Source organism: Nansenia antarctica (genome assembly GCF_963989245.1).
Source record: "Nansenia antarctica genome assembly, chromosome: 4".
Lineage (NCBI taxonomy): Eukaryota > Metazoa > Chordata > Actinopteri > Argentiniformes > Microstomatidae > Nansenia > Nansenia antarctica.
This window is the reverse complement of record NC_137689.1, coordinates 60,887,134-60,909,633: the sequence shown is the minus strand read 5'-3', so window position 1 is coordinate 60,909,633 and position 22,500 is coordinate 60,887,134. Positions and strand designations below refer to the sequence as shown.

At 44.4% G+C, this 22,500-nt stretch overlaps 2 protein-coding genes across 2 annotated transcripts in view; both read right to left on the bottom strand.

The window, feature by feature from the left end:
* Window positions 1–7,931, bottom strand: part of rabgap1 (RAB GTPase activating protein 1) — a 53,745-nt gene extending 45,814 nt beyond the window's left edge. The window contains exons 1-3 of the mRNA XM_080528233.1: window positions 7,837–7,931; window positions 2,556–2,759; window positions 419–448 (exon numbers count right to left, since the gene is read on the bottom strand). Of these exons, the coding sequence (XP_080384359.1) occupies window positions 419–448; window positions 2,556–2,708 (183 nt within the window). The 5' untranslated portion in view covers window positions 2,709–2,759; window positions 7,837–7,931. The remainder of the gene's footprint in view (window positions 1–418; window positions 449–2,555; window positions 2,760–7,836) is intronic.
* A 6,360-nt stretch (window positions 7,932–14,291) lies between these two features.
* rc3h2 (ring finger and CCCH-type domains 2) overlaps window positions 14,292–22,500 on the bottom strand; it is a gene marked incomplete at both ends in the record, with an annotated part of 13,800 nt that continues 5,591 nt past the window's right edge. The window contains 10 exons of the mRNA XM_080529563.1: window positions 14,292–14,433; window positions 14,724–14,860; window positions 15,099–15,279; window positions 17,916–18,000; window positions 18,735–18,951; window positions 19,434–19,601; window positions 19,987–20,121; window positions 20,705–21,117; window positions 21,591–21,814; window positions 22,054–22,320. Coding sequence (XP_080385689.1) covers window positions 14,292–14,433; window positions 14,724–14,860; window positions 15,099–15,279; window positions 17,916–18,000; window positions 18,735–18,951; window positions 19,434–19,601; window positions 19,987–20,121; window positions 20,705–21,117; window positions 21,591–21,814; window positions 22,054–22,320 — 1,969 coding nt within the window. The remainder of the gene's footprint in view (window positions 14,434–14,723; window positions 14,861–15,098; window positions 15,280–17,915; window positions 18,001–18,734; window positions 18,952–19,433; window positions 19,602–19,986; window positions 20,122–20,704; window positions 21,118–21,590; window positions 21,815–22,053; window positions 22,321–22,500) is intronic.

The following is a 22,500-nucleotide window of genomic DNA, read 5'->3' as shown; positions in this document are numbered from 1 at the left end:
AGGGGGGCCAAGCTGTGATAGCAGGGAGCTGCAGACAGGACTGTTGTTTAATTGGCTCCGACTGGACAGTGAAGACAGCAAGGCATAATCCCTCAGCCTCAGCCTGCGGCAGCCTCCTGACGAGAAGGCAGCAGGGGGCGCAGGGGAAAGGAAGTTGGAGGCCTGGGGTCTGGGTCTAGGGGCCTGGGGGCCAGGATTAACAACTAGGCCTAGAGCTAAACAGCCCTGAACCAGGGCCAGCGGCATACAGGACCAATAGCATTAGAACAGGACAGAGCTAATAGGCCATCAATCATTCAACAGCCAATCAAAATACACAAAGGAGCATAGAGCACAGACAGTGTCACCACATAATCACAGCACAGAGGGAGAGGAAAGAGAGTGAAAGAGTGGGAGAGAGAGAGAGAGTGAAACTGACCTTAAAGCTGACCCCTTCCTCAGAAATCACCTGCGTAACAAACAACACGTTTTAGACAAGCCCTTTTCTACACCACCCTCTTCACCTAACTGTGGGGGCTCAGGGAAGAGACAATGGAACAACAACAGGTAGGAAATATCAGGAACCTGAATCACTTTTTAAAAAATAAAGAGGTGTGTGTGTGTGTGTGTGTATGTGTATGTGTGCAATTCGATGTCTGTCGTAACAGTAATGTTGCTTGACTATTGACTAATGCTTGACTATATCGAAGCACATGAATTGACCAGCTCTGGTTAACTGCAAATTCATACTCCGCTAGCGCCATCTGGTGGCACATTTAGAGCACTACAGCCTTGGCCAAAGTACAAGGTCCGGAGAGGCACAGAACAGAAGTACACCATAGAAGCTAGTGATATTTTTGACATGTGAGCCAATCAGTTATGCAAATCCTCAGCACCTGACGTAAAATGGAAAGGATCATGACAGTGATGGAGGGGAGAGGGGATGGGGGCGTGACAGTGTGTGCGACCACCTATTGTCAACGATGACAGTGAAAACTGAAAAGTATTCTTAGACAAAGAAATACAATGGGATTGACTGCAGAACGGGACAGATCTGTGTGGAGTAAGAGAGAAAGTGAGCCTGGAGAGAGAGAGAGAGAGAGAGAGAAATGGATCCCTTAATGGACAATACTGAGAGCACAAAGGAGGGAGGGGGAGAGGGAGGGAGAGAGAGAGAGAGAGAGAGAGAGAGAGAGAGAGAGAGAGAGAGAGAGAGAGAGAGAGAGAGAGCCCTTAATGGACTAATACCACCACCCAGACCACAGCTGAGACAGAACCACAGGGTGAATAGACTTGAGGATGAGAGTGAGAGTGTATCTGTGTAACTCGACCCCCCCCCCCCCCCCCCCCCATATGAGAGGCACATCTTTTTTTAGAATTAGAAGATGGGTGAGCGGCTTTTTTGCTGATTGGTGGTCTAACATGCTCCACTCTGTGGCCCGAAAAATATCGTAAGACCCCGGACATCACACACGCTTTGCTCAAATCAATAAGGACATAGTTTTTTTGTTTCCCAGCATTGAAAAACCAGCCCAATCCTTCTGTTTCCAGAGACTGCGGACGGAAATGGATGCAGTGAACCCTCTGACTCCTCCTATCTCTGTGATGGCGGTGAGCTGAGGCTCCATCCTGCATGTCTGCCTCAGCAGAAGCAGCAGCAGCAGCATCCCCTCCTCTCCTCTCCTCTCCTCTCCTCTCCTCTCCTCGGAACGATTGAGCTCTGTACTATGACTAGCCCTGTGAAACCACACCCCTTCCACCCACCCCACTGATGGTGCACACTGCACAGACGGTATGAACAGGATGTGACATCACAGTATTCCTTCTCCTCAGGACCACAACAACAACAGAACAGGTGGATGGCAGGAGGACAAACAGGTGTGTTACAGAGGAGGTAGGCAGTCATTGAGGAATGTGTCAAAAAAAAGCTAAAAGCATGGAATGGGATTGGCTATAACGTATGAGAGCGAGTGTGTTGGAAGCAGGGGATGTTTTTCAAGGGGAGGGGGGGCAATCGTTTTAGTCAAGTGGGCGGGTTATGACACTGGCATTCCAAACTACTGATTGAACACTACTGGTGGAAAAAGGCAGACATGTCTGCTCCTAATAGGATGTTGTTACCTTTCCATCAGCCCTTTGATTGAGGCTTTGACATACAGGTAAGTTGCCTGTGTATATTAAGCTATAGGCTACTCTACTACTACTCCTCCTCCTCTTCCAGTGGTTATCCATGTGTGACAGCGGCTGGTGAAAGGGGGAGCAAGTTGGCAACCAATCAAAATGTTCAGACTTTTATTTTGAAACACGGAAATACATTTCAACACAATCACAACACGCACTCGCTAGTCAAGCCAAAAAATTGCAATGCAATGGCAATAATAATAATCCACACTGCTACCTAGTACCCTCACAAAACGAGCTGTGTTAGTTGACTAGCGAGAGTGTCATTGATTTTCAACAACGCTGAAATGCATTAAAAGTCCAAACATCAAATCGGCTGCAGACGTGCCCTTTCACCAGCAGCTGTCACAGATCAACCCAGTCAGAGCTCTGCTCCACTCAGGCACTCGTCTTACCTTCAGTCCGGTCTTTTCGTCATCGCTACCGTTATTAGTGGAGGAGGGCGTCTCGTCCCCCAGCCGGGACACCAGCACAAAGTCCTCACTGTTCAGCGTGGACACTGAGTCGGACGACACGCTAATTTTCCCGACCGAAGCCTTGTCATCCATGACTGCTAAACCAAGCCAGGCTCATGAATGAGGGGGAATGAGTAAAATCACCTAGGAAAAAAAGAAAGGAAAACAAACAAACAAACAAACAAAAAGAAAGGTCATGGTGAAATGAAATCATGAATAAGCATTTAAACCCATAGACGTTTCAAGAGAAAGGGTAGCCTAGTTTGGGACATGTTCACCGCTATCTAGCTAGTGTCTCTGGAGGACTTATCTCATACATGACACGGCATAGGAGGCAGAGTTCGCAATAGTGCAGTTACATATAAGAACCTGAGGAGGGCAACGGTGTGCAGGTGCTGCTGATAGACGAGGAAAGGGCATTGAGTTTGAGAGGGAAAGAGAGAGAGAGAGAGAGAGAGAGAGAGAGAGAGAGAGAGAGAGAGAGAGAGGAGGGGGGCGTAAGAGGGGAAGAAATGGAAGAGGAGAGACAGAGAATGAGTGAAGAGAAAAGGGAGAACAAGAGAGAGATAGAGAGGAGTAAATGAACAAGAGACAGAAAAACAAGGAGGATAGCTAGAGGAGAAGAAAAGAAAAGGAGTGATCTGTTTCAGGAAAGTGGAATAATACTGAACATCTGCAGAGTACGGTGGTGCAATGTAGGCTTGAGCTATGGTGAAGCAGAATCATAGAAGAAGAGGCCAATGTGTGACTGTGAATGGGATATGAGAGGGAGCTGGGGCATGGGTGAATGGTGAAGATCCAATGCGAAAACACCATTCATCCCCATGGCGATATTCAAAAGTGAAACAAATGACTGACTGCCTTGACTCTTTTCAAATTAGTTACTGGCTCTTCCCAAAATGTCTGAACACTATCATGCAAGTTTGGAAGCAGAAATATGTAAGTCACAAAGTTTCAAAGTGAGCCCTAGCCTACTTCAGAGCTGTTCCCTGATGAACCACCATTTTGATTCGAGACTACAATAAAAGGCTCTGTGTGATGTTTGACAGGAGCCTTTTCTCACGCAGGGCTAACATGGCTGACTACTCTTACAGGAAAAGCCGGGAGGGAGGAGGAGGGAAGGATAGAGATAGGCCAGATCCTTACAGGAAGAGGAAGAGAGAGAGAGAGAGAGAGAGAGAGAGAGAGAGAGAGAGAGAGAGAGAGAGAGAGAGAGAGAGAGAGAGAGAGAGAGAGAGAGAGAGAGAGAGAGAGAGAGAGAGAAGCAGAGGGCGAAACGGAGCAGAGAAGGGAAGGTGCCAGTGTGTAACAGGAAGAAAAGTAAACGGGCGGTTCTGGCGGCGGGTCAAGACCATACAGACTATTTTTGGATCCCCCTCTCAACAATGGAGGAATAACACAAACAAACATGAAAGCACAAAAAGGCACCATAGTTGGTGCACATAACATTACTGACATATTTATTATTTATCTATTTCAATCACCTTTTCAACTAGGCTTTTTATATAATATATTATGTATATATTATACAGTTGCTAACCTAGGAACAGCTAGGCCTATCTTATGCTAAACAGCAGTAGGCCTACCTACCCCTTCAGTGAAAAACAGGCTAGTTTATCTACTCAAGCTCGTACACACATGTCCAAACTAGACTAGTGATATGTTGTTAAGATAAAGCCTGTGACTCCATGTGTGGTGTTGTTTTTCAGTTTTGTTGCAGGAAACGTGCAGACTTGAGTTGAGTGACAGGTTGTGTGTGTGTGTGTGTGTGTGTGTGTGAGGGATGACGTCTGTCAGGAGCCTACAGTGGGAAACATACAGACAAATACCCGGCCTGCTGTCTCAGGTTCTGCAGTCCTGTTAGGTCTCATTACTGTCTGACCTCTGGGTGTGAGAATATGGAACTGTGCATTTGTGCTGATGCAAACAACGCCCCCCCGCACGCACACACGCACTCCTCACGTCTATATGAACGCCAGGGAAATGATTCAATTCATTGGATTCAAAGGGTGACTATTGAGAGATGCGGATTTCCTAACCAAGGTGGTTTTCCTAACCAAGGTGGTGGTCATTATATCGACTTAAGTCAGTGAGCTGTTGAAAAACACTCAAATGTATTTCTTGGGTGTCAGTCAGTAAGCAAGACGGGCTATATCCACCTACAACGTAGGAGTTGTAGATTTTTAGACTGTAGGCTAATGCTAAATCTTTCCACATTACTGGTTTGTGTGATGAACAACACTCCTGCTTGCACATTAGGTAATTCTGTAACAGAATTGGGGCCGAATTTGAAGCCAATTTAACCTTACACACAGGATCTGGGTGGCTTTCCCCGCTGCAACCCCCACTCTTTGAAACGCTCTCCCAAACCACCAACCATCAAAGAATCCAGCACATTCTCCTCTTTCAAATCATCCCTCCAATCCCATATTTTTAAATCATGGAATGTAGTATCTTTGAGTACTGAGAAAAGCACTAAATAGATGCATCATTATTATTATTATTAACCTGTGGGCCTAATCATTTAATTGGTTTAGGATTTATTCCGTAGCTTTTAACGCTTGCTTCCTCAGCTGACCAGAATAGTGATTTCTTTGGACAGGCCCTGTACGTTTTATGCTCTCTAGGGCAAATAGCCATAACACAAAGTTACATTACCTTCGCAAACAGCACTAAACAAAGCTGCCTATGAAAGAACTGATGATGAAATGTGATAGTTATTACTTGGAACAAGCTCTCTCTCTCACACTCTCACACACACACACACACACACACACACACAACACACACAACACACACACACACACACACACACACACGCATGCACGCACAACTAGAGATGCACCCTCCGATAAATTGAAACACGCGAGTCGGCATGGGACAGATGCCAGAACAACTCCAATCTCAAAAACACCCGAAAGGTTGCACTGGCACATTCACACAAGACGCTGTTTCATGCTGCCTCACCCTGACACCCAGCTCTGTTCCCCTGCTCCCACTACCTCATAATGGCTGCCTTGTCAGGCATCCCCACTCTCTGCCCCAGGACATTACAGCCAAATAGAGACTGGAGCAGACTGGACAAAGAAGAAAGACAAACACAAGCTGATGTTTCCTCTCTCTCTCTCTCTCTTGCATGAGAGAGAGAGAGTCAGAAAAGAGAGCATTCAAGCTTGCAACACATCCTCTTCAACCACATTCACAGCAGTGATTTCACATAGCGAGAGAGGGAGAGACGGGGAGATGAGCTTAGGAGAGAGAGAGATGGGGGGTAGGAGAAAGAGATAGATAGATAGATAGATAGATAGATAGATAGATAGATAGATAGATAGATAGATAGATAGATAGATAGATAGATAGATAGATAGATAGATGAGAATAGGCCAGGCGAGTCACAAGTGATTTTGCACAAAGGGAAAGAGAGACAGGGAGAGAAAGAGAGACAAAGTGACACATTGTGTGGGTGATGACGATAAGAATCTCACTCAGAGGGGAGAGCCAACCAACAACCTTAGTGGCGTAGGTGGACGGATATTCATTATTATTACTGATATTAACCTAAACTGCATCCAGTCGTCTGTGCAAACAGGGGTGTCAGGAGTTTATCAAACCATGTGGAAACATTTTGCATTAGCCTACAGTATATCTCAAAATCCTATGTTGTAGTTGGCAGTCCTTTGGATGTAGCCTACCATCAACAGCACGCCCACACTGTCTGTGACACACCTACTGGAAGACCTACCTACAAGAAAGCCCAAGTGGCATGGTGCTTCAGTACACTACATGTCTGCCACGATGTGTCTGCAAAACAAAACAAGACAGGTGTCTAGTATCATCCAGGACAGGTTCTCCAGGAGAATGCAGCTCCGGACCTGACCTGGCCTCAGCAGGTTCAATAGCTCCAACTGCGCCTGGGAAAGTTCTCTGGAAACATGGACTTCCTCCGGCTACCCTGCCTTTCCTCTGTGTCCTGTCAATAATGACCTGTCAAAAGACTGCAGACATCATCGCTCATGGCTTGAGTCACGTACCTGGTGGATTACACATTTATTTGTGAGGCAAATTAGTCGCACAAGGGCAATGACAGAAATCCTGCCTGACATTCAGAAACTTGGCTAACACATAATAACTCCAACTGATCAAAGACAATCAACCACCTTTCCCCCACTGAGAGCATGAGCTGCAATGCAAATATTGGTATAGCATTCAGAATGGCGAGGGTGTGACTAACAGTTGTGTTGGTGTTTCAGGTGAGAGGGGGAAATGAACTGTGGTACTGTGTTACCATGACTACAGCTATTCATCACTGAGTTATCCCTTTCAAACGACAGGAGCACAGATAGTAGCATTGGCCCTTTGATAAGGGGATAAGCATTGGATAGACTTTTGTTGTGATGGGGGTCAATGGTCAGTCACACATATGTTACTATGTTACACCTGGCAGTGTGTTCTAGCAGGGCAGAGAGGGTCACCAGACATCTCTGGACCCAGGGCAGAGAGGGTCACCAGACATCTCTGGACCCAGCTCGGCTCTGCCCAAATAGTTGTCTCTGACGACATGTTGACAGCCAGGTGAGGGCTAGTAGCTGAGGTTTATAATACATCAATGGATGATACATGTCCAGTATAATGCAATCTGACAGTGACAGTTACAGAGAGACAGCCCCCTACTAGCTAACCGTACGTAGCTAGCTGGCACGGTAGTATAACGGAAAGGACCGCAAAAACAGACGAATACCAAACTAAGATGATTTGGCAATTCTTGGAAGTGCTAACAAGAGATCTGATTTGGTCAGATGAAGATACCTACCGACTCCTGGTCTAAACATTAGAACAATTAAAACGTCGTGGAGGTAACATGGCTGGCGATGCTAACTGACAGCTCCAACACAACCCAACTTCTGGCGCATGATTTGATGCCGCAAAGGTTTTTGTAGCTTAATTCTTTCATGATAGCTACGATGAGTTAAGAACAATTATGTGTATATTAGACATGATCTAACTCTATATCTAAGCTTATAATAACATGACTTGAAATTCTGCAAAAACCGTTTGCTTGGCCTAATAGTGATGAACAAGCCTTTATACGTCCACTGTCAGCTAGCTGGCTAGCGAGCTAACGAGACAATTCTACATCCCAAATAGACTAATTGTCCTCTGAGGAGAGGCAACCAACTTAATCATTGACCATAGAGACGCATACAAGTGTCGAAAAGCTTACCTTGTTTCCACAATAGTATTTTATTCCAAAAACGGTTGACATAACATTGCACAAGCTTGCTACATCTGTAACAGTATTCAGGCTGTAAACACAACCCAAGCCCACTGCAACTGCGCATGCGCACGCCCCTCCTTTGATTGTGCGAGGAGCGCCGCTGCCACAACCAGAAGGCGGCGATAAGGAGGATAAGGTACCGTTATGATCAACGACCTGTTATTATTATACATATTATTACATTGCTATTTCATTCAGCATTCCTGCAAAAAAAAAAAAAAAAGCCTATATAGTATGTGTAAAGTATTATATTAATTAGTTAAACATTGGTTTCTAATGAGGGCACACTACACTGAGTGTCCATGAAATATCCAAATTGTTGGCAAAACAATATGGATTACATCATTTTGCATCCAGAAACATTGCAGATAAATCCCAATTGCATCTGATCTTCTGTATCTGGAGATCCATGGGGTGACAGCCTCTGTATCCAAGAAAGGCTTAAAGGCTTAAAATGTGTAGGCCTGATGTCTGATGATTATCTGATTCATGTGGCCCTCTTTTCTCTGTAACTCTGATGAAACAACTTGTTCATCATAATGAGGAATTGGAGGCTGAATATGCATTGTGTCAGAATCAAATTACAGGTTTTAGTTTTGCAACACTATTGTTATATGTTACACCCTAGATCTTCCTGTCAAGACTTGTTTCATCATGTTCTAGGAGGAGGAGTGTGAAATGTTATCGGAGCAACCATTTACCTCTCTTCCCCAAATCCACCTGTTCATGCATGATTAGCATTCTATGTTTTTGTCTGTCTTTATGATCAGAAGAACAATACTTACCAGTAGGCTTATACCGTATCTGAATGATCTTCTCTGGGGTATTATCTTTGTTAAAATATGTAACTGTCTGCTTTCAGTCATGATATTTTAGTTACAGAAGATATATTTCTTGCAAATAACTGTAGTGTGATTCCATTTGTCAGTGTAGTGTAATGGTTATCTGAGGTAATGGTGTGTGTACTTGAGTTGAAAACACCTCAAACAGATTGGTACCATGTCCCTTTACAACATTAAATGTTCTTTTCATTTTAAAATATAACACTGTGAAAGTCATTGGTCTGGAGAATACGTGGTGGAACTATCATACTACTCAACTAAATTGGGACTTGTCACTTACAAGGATATGCAGTGTTATGACATTATTCTGTTGTTTATCACACTACATCAAAAGAACAGTAGGTGGAGCCATGATGTCAAATGCACTCAGAGGTTCACAAAGTGTGTTGTTGTTGTTGTTGTTGTTGTTGTTGTTGTTGTTGTTGTTGTTGTTGTATAAAGTATTTTGAATTGAATTGAATCAACACAGGGGGGAAAGTCTCATTATCTGTTTTTCATTTATTGTAGCATGCAGTTTCAGGTAATGAAATCTCCCTGTTTCCACCTGCCTGTTCCATATAGGAGAACTGCCTGGCCGAGCTGTAAGTGCAAGAGCAAATAGGAGACAAAACTAACACTACAGTTGGCCACATCCACATACATGAGATCAGACCAAATCCTGTCTTGCATTTCCATAAGCAAAAGGGAAACCTTTCACGGGTGGTATTTCAAAAGAAATAAATGGAATACATATTATTCATGAGGGCATTTGTATGCAGACTCTACAGAGTTTCCTCATTCTGAAACATTAATATGTCCCTACTATATATCAATATTCAAATATCTGATTACATGTTGTATAAATGAGCAGTACAGTAGCTCCATCTAACGATGGTGCCAGCCGTATACAATGACGGATGTGTACCATCATTTATTTCATTTACATTTCAATCGAACAATAGATTTGCAAAGAAAATGTCTAATACAGACATAAATATTTAAACATCAGTTCTGTCATAGTTGCACAGTTAACAAACAGGCTTTGTTTTCCATATAAGACCATTCTTGGCTAACTTTTACGATTCAGCAAATTTCCAAAATTCAACTGAAGAAGCAGACTTCTATTCAGAGAAAAATACCACAACAACAACCAAAGATGGTGGTAATAATAATAATAATTATTAATAATAATAATAATAATAATAATAATAATTAATAATAATAATAATGATAATAAAAAGCATTTCAGAAGCAAACGTTAAATGCTGCAGGCAAACTACAATACTTGGCGTGGCCACACAGTGGGCATGTGCAGAACACTTACAGCGCTGGGTGTGTTGTATCACAACTACCGAATCATGTACTCCTTCACCATAACAAGAGGGACTGCATGCATGCATGACTGGGGGGTATAGGGGTACACTGTCTAGGTAAGAACATTTGGCAGTGATGTGGGAAGTGCAGTGTGATTCATCATTAAAGCAGAGCTTCATAGACACTGGAAACAGGGTATTCTACAACTCCAAATACTGTTCTTATTGTACCCCACCCCTTCCCACAACGGTAATAATACAAATATTGGTATTGAAACAAAAATGAAAACAAACATAGCAAAATGATCAATCCCTCCTTGCACACATGTATGTGATTATGTGAAGTTACAGCAAAAAGATGATGTAAATATGTGCACTCCCTCGTATCAGTGCTGAAGATGCAATCAGTAGCTTAGCAACACAAAGTCCTCCCTGAGGGATGCAGAGACTGGGCTATAGCACTCCCTGTTGGAATAAACCTGAACTACAAGAGGCAGAGCAGGCTGGAGTTAGAACACTTATCTTCAACTTGACCAAGTTAAGGGACCTATGTATTTACCCTAGAAATACTGATTCCCTAAACAACCCAGTACAGTGTAAAAACAATAGACACGTACTGAGCACCCAATAATGAACTCAAGTGATTGTACACAATATGGCACTAAGACAACTTCTTGAAATACACTGTAAACAGTAGAACAACAGATACTGGTGGGTAATAATACTTTTAGATCAAAGATCATGAGCTGAGAGAGGGATTACACAATATGTTGGAGAGAGAGCAAGCTCCCGCTGTCTTTACAGGACAGGTCTTAAGGTTAAGGAACCACTGTGGCTAACATGAGCCTGTCTGCCTCCTTTCCGATGTAAAAAAATAAACCCTATTATAAATAGGAGAGTTTGTCTAAGTGCTGTAACACAGAGCATCACCCAAATCTCTTTAACCCCCTCAGGAGAAGACAGCAAACAGAACGTTTCAGTGCAAAAAACTGCAGTAAAATAACACTGATCCATTCGGCCAATGCATGACCATCAATTACTGACTAGTGATGGACCGCATCAGTGCACAGGAAAAACCTTGCTCAAACATGAACATAGACAGATGGATTGGTTTCATTTCTTTAAAAAAAATGATGACCAAAATAAAAGAGAGATCGATCCTGATACAAAATATTTAGACAAACAACTTCACGGAAGTTAGCAATGCTTCAAAGGAAAGAAAAAATAAATAAAACAAGACAGCGTGAATGGAAAACAAGATCCACCTGATGTCCTTCTGAGCCTTTGTTGAACAGGCTAGGTATGAGTTTGATAAACCAGACCAAAAAGAGCTGACACAACCATGATTGTACATGTGTCTGTAAATGCCGTGTGATTCCAGTGCAATGTAAAATATATTAGAATGTTGGGTTATATATTAGATCAGTAGGATTCAAGCACACTGGGAGCACTTAAACATAACAGCAAGCAATATGATGTTTCCAGTACGGTACTCTACGAGTCATTTTGATAAGTGTGCTGTATGTGGATGTTACTGAAATGTTTAGTACTGTTGATACATGTTACACTTGTTAACCAGTGATTGCCATGCAACAACACTCTGTAGTTTAGTCTAGATTGAAACATCAAGGCCACAATTGTGCATACGTGTGTGTGTGTGTGTGTGTGTGTGTGTGCGTGTGTGTGTGTGTGTGTGTGTGTGTGCGTGTAGGTGTGTGTGTGTGTGTGTGTGTGTGTGTGTGTGTGTGTGTGTGTGTGTGCGTGCGTGTGCGTGTGCGTGTAGGTGTGTGTGTGTGTGTGTGTGTGTGACTGTGTTCAAGATAATACTGACATGGCTAGAAAGACTGACATGTACAGTGGGGGAAATAAGTATTGAACACATCAACATTTTGTTGTTAAAGTCCATATGTAAATAAAGTTATGTGTAATAAAGTGGAATGAAACAAGAAAAAAGTATTGAACACACTGAAATTAATTCAATACTTAGTGGAGAAGCCTTTGTTTGTAATGACAGCTTCAAGGCACTTTCTGTATGAAGTAACTAATCGCCCGCAGTATTCAGATGTGATTTTGGCCCAGTCCTCTACACAGATTGTCTTTAAATCTTGAAGATTGTGGATGGCCCTCTTGTGAATCTGGATCTTCAGATGCTTCCACAAATGTTCAACTGGGTTTAAGTCACGTGATTGACTGGGCCATTCGAACAAGTTGATTTTCTTTTTCTGAAACCAATGCTTTGGATCGTTGTCCTGCTGGAAGGTCCACCCACGTCTCATCGTCAGCATCCTGGTGGATGGCAGCAGGTTAATCTCAGGAATCTCTCTGTACATGGCTCCATTCATTGTTCCTTCAATGAAGTCTGCCAGTACCACAAGAGGAGAAACCGCCCCACACCATGATACTTCCACCTCCAAACTTCACTGTTGGTATAGTGTTATTCGGGTGATGTCCAGTGCCATTTCTCCTCCAAACATGGTGTGTTGTGTGACAGCCAAAAAGTTCAATTTTGGTCTCATCTGACCAGAGTACATGCTCCCAGTAGTTCACTGGCTTGTCCAAATGTTGTTTGGCAAACCTTAAAGGTTCTATATGTATTTTTTTCAGTAGTGGAGGCCATGGCGGTGGAGTGCATTGCCTACTGTCCTTTCTGTCACAGTTGTACTTGCTGCCTCTTTCTGGAGCTCTTTCCTAGTGGTCCTTGGCTCTTTGGCTACTCTTCTAAGTATCCTTCTGACTCCCTGATCAGAAATCTTGCGAGGAGCTCCTGTGCGTGGCCGGTTGATGGTGGAGTGATGTTTGTTCCACTTACGGATAATGCCCCCAATGGTGCTTACTGGAAGATTCAGAAGTTGTGAAATACGTCTGTAGCCAATTCCATTTTCATTTTTTGCAACAATCTGGTTGCGAAGGTCTTGAGACAGCTCTTTGCGTTTACCCATCATTAGATGTTTGTTGTGTGGCACCTTGGTAACAAAAAAAAACTTTTATAGCCCATCAATATATTCTAACCCAGCTGACTTTATCTTTAGTTTAAGTAACTTTTTCTTAGTGTGTTCAATACTTTTTTCCTGTTTCATTCCGCATAAGTTATTACACATAACTTTATTTAAATATGGACTTTAATGTTAAGATTTTTGTCTGGATTGTTTGAGATAATACCAAAGTCTGGTGCAAATTTCACTTGAATAGGCTCATTGGAAATACATTTACTGGACAAAATGTTGATGTGTTCAATACTTATTTCCCCCACTGTAAATAAGGTGGATGACAGTTGGACGATAGAAAAGCATATAAAGCATACGGTATAGAACAACGCGGTTACAGAGTTGTCGGCATCGTCATTACATCCTGCTAATCTTTACCCTCTATATTCGTGCTATGCCAGCAGAGGTCACAATTACCGTCTGATGGTATGGCCTACAAACATTAGCAAATATTCAATATTCTTAGCACTATCCTTTCAAAAGTGAAGACTTGGAATTTTCGACATGCAAATATCATTCCTATGACTACAGATACATAGTATTGTATTGTTTTCAATAGTGTCAACAGATACTGATAGTATTCACGCCATAGTGCTGAGCACCTTCGTTAACACCTACTGTACGTGTCGATTGTAAACATTTTAGAACTAACAAATAGAAGCCTATTGGACGCAATCTCAAACATTAAGAATTGTCTTAAGCTTTGAATGCTTTCGGTGTACCTAACTTTCAATCCTCGAGAATAATGCTCTCTCAGTTTGGTGCTGATGTCAGTGAGACCACATGACAGTGTTGAGCAGAGGCCTACTCTACATTATGGAGGCTCGAGGGCAGGCTGACAGTCACGTGACTCAGGACGATGAAAGGCATGTCTCAGAATTATCATCATCCCTACAGGCAGTGAAGAGCACACTCAAACACAAGATTCAAAAACAAAAACAACAAAAACAAACAAAAAGTGAATCACAACAACAGAAGACCCTTGACGACGTGAGAAAAAAGGAAATACGACGATGAAGGCTTTTCTGTTTGTTGTTGTGAGAGCGTGCATCTGTGAACTGAAAGTCCCTTGTTGTCTCGCTTTCATTTCTTTCAGGAAGCTCTACTACCTTGTGGTTTAAGGAGTGTTTGTGCCCTCGGACTGGTGGGTGAGACCTACTGATGATACAGGCACAACCCTAGGACGTTACAGGTGTTAGCAAGCAGCATGGCGCTAGCTGGCTAACTGGGGCCTGGAGGACAGTGTGGGGGTGGGGGGCGGGGTGGGGGGCGTTTGTGCCCTCTCAGCTCCCGTTGAGCAGCATCTCAGGCCCCGTGGTGGGGCGGGAGTGGGCTGTGTCACCCAGCCTCGGGGGTCCCTTCCTCAGCATCAACTTCCCCATGCTGAGGCCCCCTGAGCCCAGCCCTCCTGGGGACAAGGACTTCCTGGAACACAGGAACATACAACGGGATCTGTTAAAAAGTGGTTTGTTTGAGTCAGTGTCATTCAGTCTTGTTTGTTTGTCCAAACACCAAAAAGGGAAGTGAGATGACCCTTTAACATCAATTGAGGCAGGTTGAGTCTCTCGACATTCAGTTCCTCTGATGGTCTGTAAGTTGTTTACTATACAACCAGTGGAAGGTGGAGGAACTTGGTGGATGGGCTCATTGGAATGGAAAGAGGAATGGTATCGAACGACTTCTCCCTCCACCAGCCTTCCATCCAGACAACTCACCTAAACGCCATCTTCTTCAGCAGATGGGCCTCCATCTTGTCTGATGACAGCTTGTCTGTCTGAGGCCTCTGGGGTTCGTTGCTGGGAGGGGTGAGGTGGTGGGGGTCATGGGGGTGTGCACTCAGCTCAAGAGAGTCCTGTCATATGAAGACAAAACAGTTAGTCAACAGATAGATGAGAAAGTTACACTTTGCAGTGACACGATATGTTACACAAATGAGAGAGTATTACATAAGTATTTATATATATATATATATAATAAATCTCACATAAAACAATATATCAGACCAATTTTGTGCCATTTGTGCCACCACATTACAGATCACACACATCCTCACTGTGAGGGGGACAGACGTCCACGATCTAAGGCTGCACCTCAGACTTGTTGTCCTGCAGTTCGGCCTCCTCCATGTCCAGAGCGGAGAGCTCCAGCTCAATGTCTCTGTCCAGCTCACTCTCCACTGTGTCCTTACAGTAGTCTGCAGCGGCCGCCTTCTCCTCTCCACTTGTGGACCTCCGGTGGGCGTGATGCAGCTCAGGGACAATCATCTGATCGCTATACAGAACACAGAGTCATAAATCATACATTCGTGGAATGAGCAACACAGCTAACCATGTGGGTAGCGGCCCAAAAATCTTTGCCAAAATCCCCTGCAATATTCTCACAGGCAAAACAGAACTTGTCATCATTGAAGGCAATCTCAATGCAGTGAGATATCTGAATGATATTCTGGAGCCAGTGGCGATCCCATATCTCCAGAATCTGGGACCTAACTCCATCCTCCAGGATGACAACACTCGCCCCCACAGAGCCAGGATCATCACAGAGTACCTCCAGAATTTGGGAGTGGAGAGGATGGAATGGCCTGCCATGAGTCCAGATCTCAATCCAATTGAACACTTGTGGGATCAGCTTGGGCGTGCTGTACAGAGAGTACAGTGCTGTACAGAGAGTCGTGAGAACAGCCCAGAAGATCACCGGCGCCCCCCTCCCCTCTCTGGAAGAGCTGTACAACACACACTGTCTCAGGAAGGCCTCCAAGATCTCCAGAGACCCAACCCACCCTGGGTACGAACACTTTACCCGGCTGCCCTCGAAAAGGCGGTACAGGACCATGGCCGCAAGGACAAACAGACTGAAGAACAGCTTCTACCCCAGGGCCATCCAGGCCCTGAACACAGCAAAGACCTAGGTTCTGGGCCCTGGACAGTCTGGACGGATTGATGGCAGCTGCTGGACTAAAAAAAAATCAGGTGTAGTGCTGAGGCACAAATATGTACATTTCTAGCCTGCAAACTGCGACACTTCAAATGAATGTGCAATAACACTATGTGCAATATGACAACCCTAGTCGTCTATCTGTACAGTATAGTATAGTGGATAGTGTACATAGCCTTTATTTATTTATGTAAACCAGCTCCTTCCCTTCTTGTGTTTTTTTTCTGTTTTTTTTTCTTTCCTAGCACCGGGGGAGCCACCCCTCCTAAATTTCGTTGTTTGGTACCTGTACTATAGCAATGACAATAAAGACCATTCATTCATATGTGCCAGAGTGACCAATGCCACCATGTTGGCTGACTTGTGGCAAATCCTGGTTGAGGAATGGGATGCCATCCCACAGCAATGTGTGACCAGGCTGGTGACCAGCATGAGGGGTGCCAAGTTGTTGTGACTGCGTATGGATCTTCCACACGCTACCGAGTTCCCTGACAGTGTAAAATGAATAAAGTGTAAAAATGGCCAATATGTGATGTTTTTTCCTTATTACTGTGAGAGAGTGCAATCATCCAATCCACCAAGCAACTCAAAATGAGAGTGAATACCAACAGAAGAATATTACAGGGGATTTTGGCAAATTGTTTTTGCGCCGCTACCTACACGTTTTGCTCATTCCACGAATGGATGATCCTTACAAGTTGTAACTCGTTGTAAAGGTGACTAATCAGGCTTTCCAACTATATAAAATACAATACCAATTGGTATTAGTAAAGGGGAGGAATAATCGACCGAAATAACGTTTCCAAACTTTTTTTTAGGAGTTTATACAGTATATGTGTCGGCAACCAATAAAATAGTTCTGACTTTTATTCTGAACATTTTTAATAAATGTCAAAGTTGTTGAAAATCAATGACACACTCGCTAGTCAAGCCAAAATGTTACCATGCAATGGATTCGGTGAGATATCCCCATTACTACCTAGTTAACTTAAACACTACTTTACATTGTTAGCAGGCTCACAAAACAAGCTGTGTTAGTTGATTAGCAAGTGTGTCATTGATTTTCAACAACAGTGACATTTATTTAAATTTTCAGACTGACTTGTTCCTGGTTTCACCAGCTGCTGTCACATATCGTATGAGGGAGAGGAAGCAGTGTGAGGTCCTATTGGAATTAAAGATCCCATTCCCTGCTGAGACATTGCTATGTAGCAAGCTGCCCTACGTTTTGACTGAGGAACATATTGTAGCAATATACTCCAATGATGATAAGCAAGACAACAGCAACAGTGAAGAGCTACAGTAGCTTACCAATATTGTTTATGTTCATCTGAAAATGTCCAAAATGATACTGTGCCATGCAGCTGTCATATCTTTGTGTTACAGATGATGCAGAGGCAGTAGACCTACTTGAGGAAAACAGAGGACCAGATTCCCCCCCTCATTTCAATCATAAAGGCAAGCCTAAGTCAGAGAGGCTTTACCAGAGAACGTGAGCGGGCAAACAACAAGCTCACAGCCTGCTCTATTTATAGTCTGAGAGAAGGGAACTGACTGCAGCACAATGAGAAGAGGAGGAGGTGGTGGAGGAGGAGGAGGAGGAGGAGGAGGAGGAGATGGAACAGGGAAGCAAGCTGAGAGAACAACACCTCCTACACGGTCTTCATCACCAGCTAGTTCTCTGCATAACGTTAAAGGAGAACCTCCGAGTTTAACAACCATGGTGCGTCATGTGGAAATGGCTCTGTTTGCGCAGTTGCTAAGAATATCTGATGTAGGGGACTTGATGTTGTACAATGGACGTGGCGGGCTATGACCGGTCCATTGGGGTTGCAGAACTTCACTACTGTCATCACAAGCCTATATTCCATATTCTTGACAATATTTGAGTAGATTCAGCAGAACTGAACAAGCTCCGTTCACATAGCCTAGTTAAAGGCGAGGAAAGTGGATAGACAAAATAGATAGTGTACCTCTCTAGGAAACTGGAGTGGCTGGATGAGTCAGACCCTCTGGAGCTCCACCTGTAGTCACCATGACCGATATGTGGACCATAGTCTGTAATATAGAAATAGTAACAACCTCAAACAACCTAAAATAAGCATTGGAACAACATGATTAACACAATGCATTTTCCCCATCCTCACAGGGGAGCAACCTAATATAAACATTTGAACAGCATTATTTCAGCCTTCACAATAAAGTGTGCGTTTAACACAAGAGAGCTTTGCAGTTAATCCAGGGCGTGAATGGAGATGAAAGCAAAAACATTCATTTATATTCAGTCTTTTATCTCCCCACTAGACTGGCAGTTGGTGTGAGCACTCCACCTCTCTGGAAGCAGCACTTCTAAGGAGACCTACTTTCATCTCTGTCTTCGGTTGAAACCCACATAACATTCAATTACAATAAAACTAAAATGAACATGAATGAAGACTTTGATGGTTTATCATTTAACTAGGAAATGAAATGTATTCTTTGTAGTATTTGGTGTAGTTTGACTCTTGGTATTGTGTCCACACGTGTTTGATACCATTCCTCATTACAATGAGCCCGTGCTCCGATTTCTACCTCCACCTCTGGTGTCCACACAATAACAATAAAAAAAAAAGGAGGTGTTATATGTTGTATATAATATTGTATTGTATTCTAGGGTTAGGGTTAATAAAACAACTGATGATAAAATCAATGGTATAGTATATGTCTGTTTTACTGCTAAAAAGAAAGAGACAACATACTGTATGACACTTGCATGTGTGAACTGTGTTTCCTCCGCCCACTCTCCTCCTTACCTCTGAAGTTTATGGGGGTAGTGCTGGCGCTGCCCTGTGAGGCTGTAGCCTGGACCGGGTCGGTGGTGTGGTACCCCGTGCGGGAGGCGCGGGAGATGGCACCCCATTTGGAGATGATAGGACCCTCTCCGAAGGGTATGATGGGGTCCTCCTCTTTCAGGCGACGGTAGGGCTCGAATGTGTGCAGCCAGCGCTTTCCTCCGCCGCTCTCCACTTCCTGGAAGATACATAATTGCATTAGGAGTAATTCGTGTTGAATGAATTAATGAATTAATCTTTATTTCGAACATGATTAAAAAAAAAAAAAAAGAAGAAAACTAATAATGAAAAGTACAAGTATCACTGTTCGAAAGGGAGTAGGATGAAGCCTAAGCGTATCATGTCCTACCCCTATCCGTCACTTCCAAGTGAGAACAACAATAATACTTAAATTATATAACCCATTAATGAATACATCAATTATTACAGTATCCACAGTACTGATCATTTTCCATTCTTAATACTGAAACAACACAAAATGTTTCACATGTTATCATTGTAATAATAACATGTGCCATTTAGAAGACACTTTTAGCGAAACTAACAGTTCGGTGAGTGCATCATCATTGTGGTCAGGAATGGGCAATGTGATTGCGGATACAGCAGTGTATTGTGTGTGATGATGGCTGCAGTGTGTGTGTGCGTGTGTGAGAGACTCACCGAGTGCTCGGAGCAGGTGTGTGTGTGAGCCGAGGCGCTGTGGGGCTCGGACTCAAAGGGACTGATGCAGGTGCTGATGGTGCCACAGGACCAGGGGGAGTAGTGGGCTAGACTCTCCTCTCCACGGTACTTACAGCTCACACACTGACCACCTCCACTGTCAGCATGCTGGGGGAGGGAGAGGAAGAGATGGAGGGATAGAGAAGTGGAGGGAGAGGGGGTGGGGGGTAGAATGACAAAAAAGTAACATACTGAGACGTGTGACTTTCTGTGCTAGCTACCACAGTTGCCCGGCAACAGTGACACTCTAAAATATGTTTTGGATTAGAACATAACAGAATTAAAACCCACACAAACAAATATACTGTACATGAACATTTCATTACTGAGATTTTATGTGCTGCATTGGGGCACTGGATAAAACTAGTTAGTTACAGTAATCTACTATTACTCTAATTCTGCATATAGTTAAGGGGGCAATAACACAGACTCACACACACACACACACACACACTGTCACACACGCAGGCACGCACACAGCATGCAGGCCTACCTCTGCACCAAAGTCTACTGTGAATACAGGGGAGGACTGGGAGGGCCTGTTAACGTTGCCATGGTGATGTGTCCATTGCTCCTGTTTTCTCCGGAATAGATCTTCGTATCCAAGAGGCACACGCCCATAAGAGTCCTGAGACAGAGAGAGAGAGAGAAAAGGAGGGAGACAGAGGGAGAGAGAGAGAGAGAAAGTTGAGATTTTCCCCACGCGCAAATAAACACCTATAACAACATTAATCATCAGTTCAAGACTCTCCACTAAGGTGGAGAAGGAAGAGGTGGGGAAGAGGTGGATGAGGACGAGGAGGAAGATGACGCAGAGATACATGGGTGTGAGGAAGGAGGAGGAGGTGAGCGTGGGCGAACAGAAGAGGCAGTAGAAAGAGGAGATCGGGGAGGAGGAGGAAGGGGAGGATGAGGAGGCGGAGGAAGCGGCTGCAGAGCTACATAGACGTGTGGAGGATGAGAGTGAGATGGAGGAGATGAGCGCGTAAGAACAGGAGAGGCAGCAGAAAGGCATATGACATTGCATATGACATATCACTGACATATCACTAATTTTCACATTTTAATCATTTAGCAGATGCTCTTATCCAGAGCGACCTACAATAAGAACACTTGCCACTTTGATTGTAAGCGAATCAACTATAAGCCTGGGGAGCGTACAGACAGACAAACAGACAAAGGTGTGGAGGTTGGTGGTTACTAGTGGTTACCCTGTGTAGCGCTGCTCTGTGCTCCCCCGCTGAACAGTAGGGGCTGTCCAGGGAGTTGTATCTCTCTCGGAGGGGCGGCTGATACACAGATGAGTGCAGCACCTCTGGAGGGAGAGAGTTACTCCTGGCGTCCTCCCGGTGGTACAGCTGAGGCCTCCACACACGCCGGCTGTCGTAGAGGGGGGCGTAGACGCCATGGGACAGGGGCAGCGGTCCGTACTGGGGCGATGGGTGCGGCCCGTAGGGCGAGGGACCCATGCGTTCCCGCGGAGGGGGGTAGGAGGGGCCGTGCTGCTCGGGGTATGGCGGGGGGCCCATGGAGGGGGGCAGGGAGGACTCTGGGACGTTACTGGAGCGCAGGAAGCGAGCCACGCAGGGTTTGTGAGGGTGCATGGTGGAGGGGTAGTAGTTACCTACAGAAACACAAACAGTGAGTCTTCAAGGTCATTTCAAAGAATGATCAGTAACACTTTAATGTATACTGTAAGTGTGTAAGTACAATAACATATTGCAAAAGGGGATCTCCAGTATCACAGCAGAGACACTGTCCAAGCTCCAATGGGAAGGACACTTATATACCCTAGAATGACATGATTGCCTGTTGATGATGCCCTTCGCATGTCAATTGCTATCAACAGATTAGGAAACAACATAGAAATACAGAGAGACCATATACATAACACAATACATACAAAACATCTGCCAGCATATATTCATATTGAAGTATTCATAAGGCTAGAAATGAGTCAGTGATATGATCATCCAATGTAATATACTGACTCTACTGTATAAACATTATGACAGGTATAAACATAAACTTCAGTTTCATCTCATTATTCTCCACCAGAGTGGATAGAGTGAACAGCCTGACCGTGGCTGTACTCACTGGTTGTCTGGTAGGGTGGCGAGTCGTACGGGGGCCGCGTCTCCTGGTAGTACAGCTCGGAGGACTGAGGGGGGTGGGACTGGTGCTGGAGGGGCGGTCCTCTCATGAGGAAGTGGCTTTGTTTGTGATGGGCGGAGCCACACTCCACTCGCGCTCCGGACGCATGGGGAGAGGAAGTGGAGGGAGAGTGATTGACGGGCGTCTTCGGGGGTGAAACGGTCTTCCTGGATTGGACAGATAGATAAAATAGAGAAGAAAGGACATCAGACCACAGAAAGAAAAAAATTAAACATCCCCCACTGGGCCAGATTAAATGTCAATGTCTTGGCTGTAGTCATTTTGATAGTCATTCAGTGATGAGTCTCTCCATTACAAATGTATAAAGCAATGCAAAAATGCAGAAGTATGTTTTCTAAGAAGGGAATATTGCAACAGATGATGAGAGATGATGAAAGAGTCTTACTGCTCCATAGGACCAGAGTTGGGGCGGCTGGGGCCTGTGAGTCCATTGGACCCATTGGGAACTGCTGCCCTCTTCATCTCCTCTACCATGTCTGCTCCTCTGGGGATGAGCTGGGGGTGGGGGTGGGGGTGAGAGGCCCCCTCTGCTATGGACCCCCCCTTGTCTGTGGCCTCCCCCTCCACACTTAGCCCTTTACCTAGAGTCACCTGCTGGGACAGGGGAAAGGGTCTGGCCACACCAATGATCTTCTTATTCCTCATTCTGTATCTGGTCAAAAGGAGGGCGTGAGGGAGGGAGGGAGAGAGAGGGAGGGAGGGAGAGAGAGGGAGGGAGAGGGAGGGGCAAAGGGAGAAAGGGGGAAGGAAGACAGAGGGAGGGGGAAAGAGAGCGAAGACCAGAAGAGAAGACAAGTGAAGGGAAGGGAAGAGAGAGAGAGAGAGAGATTCG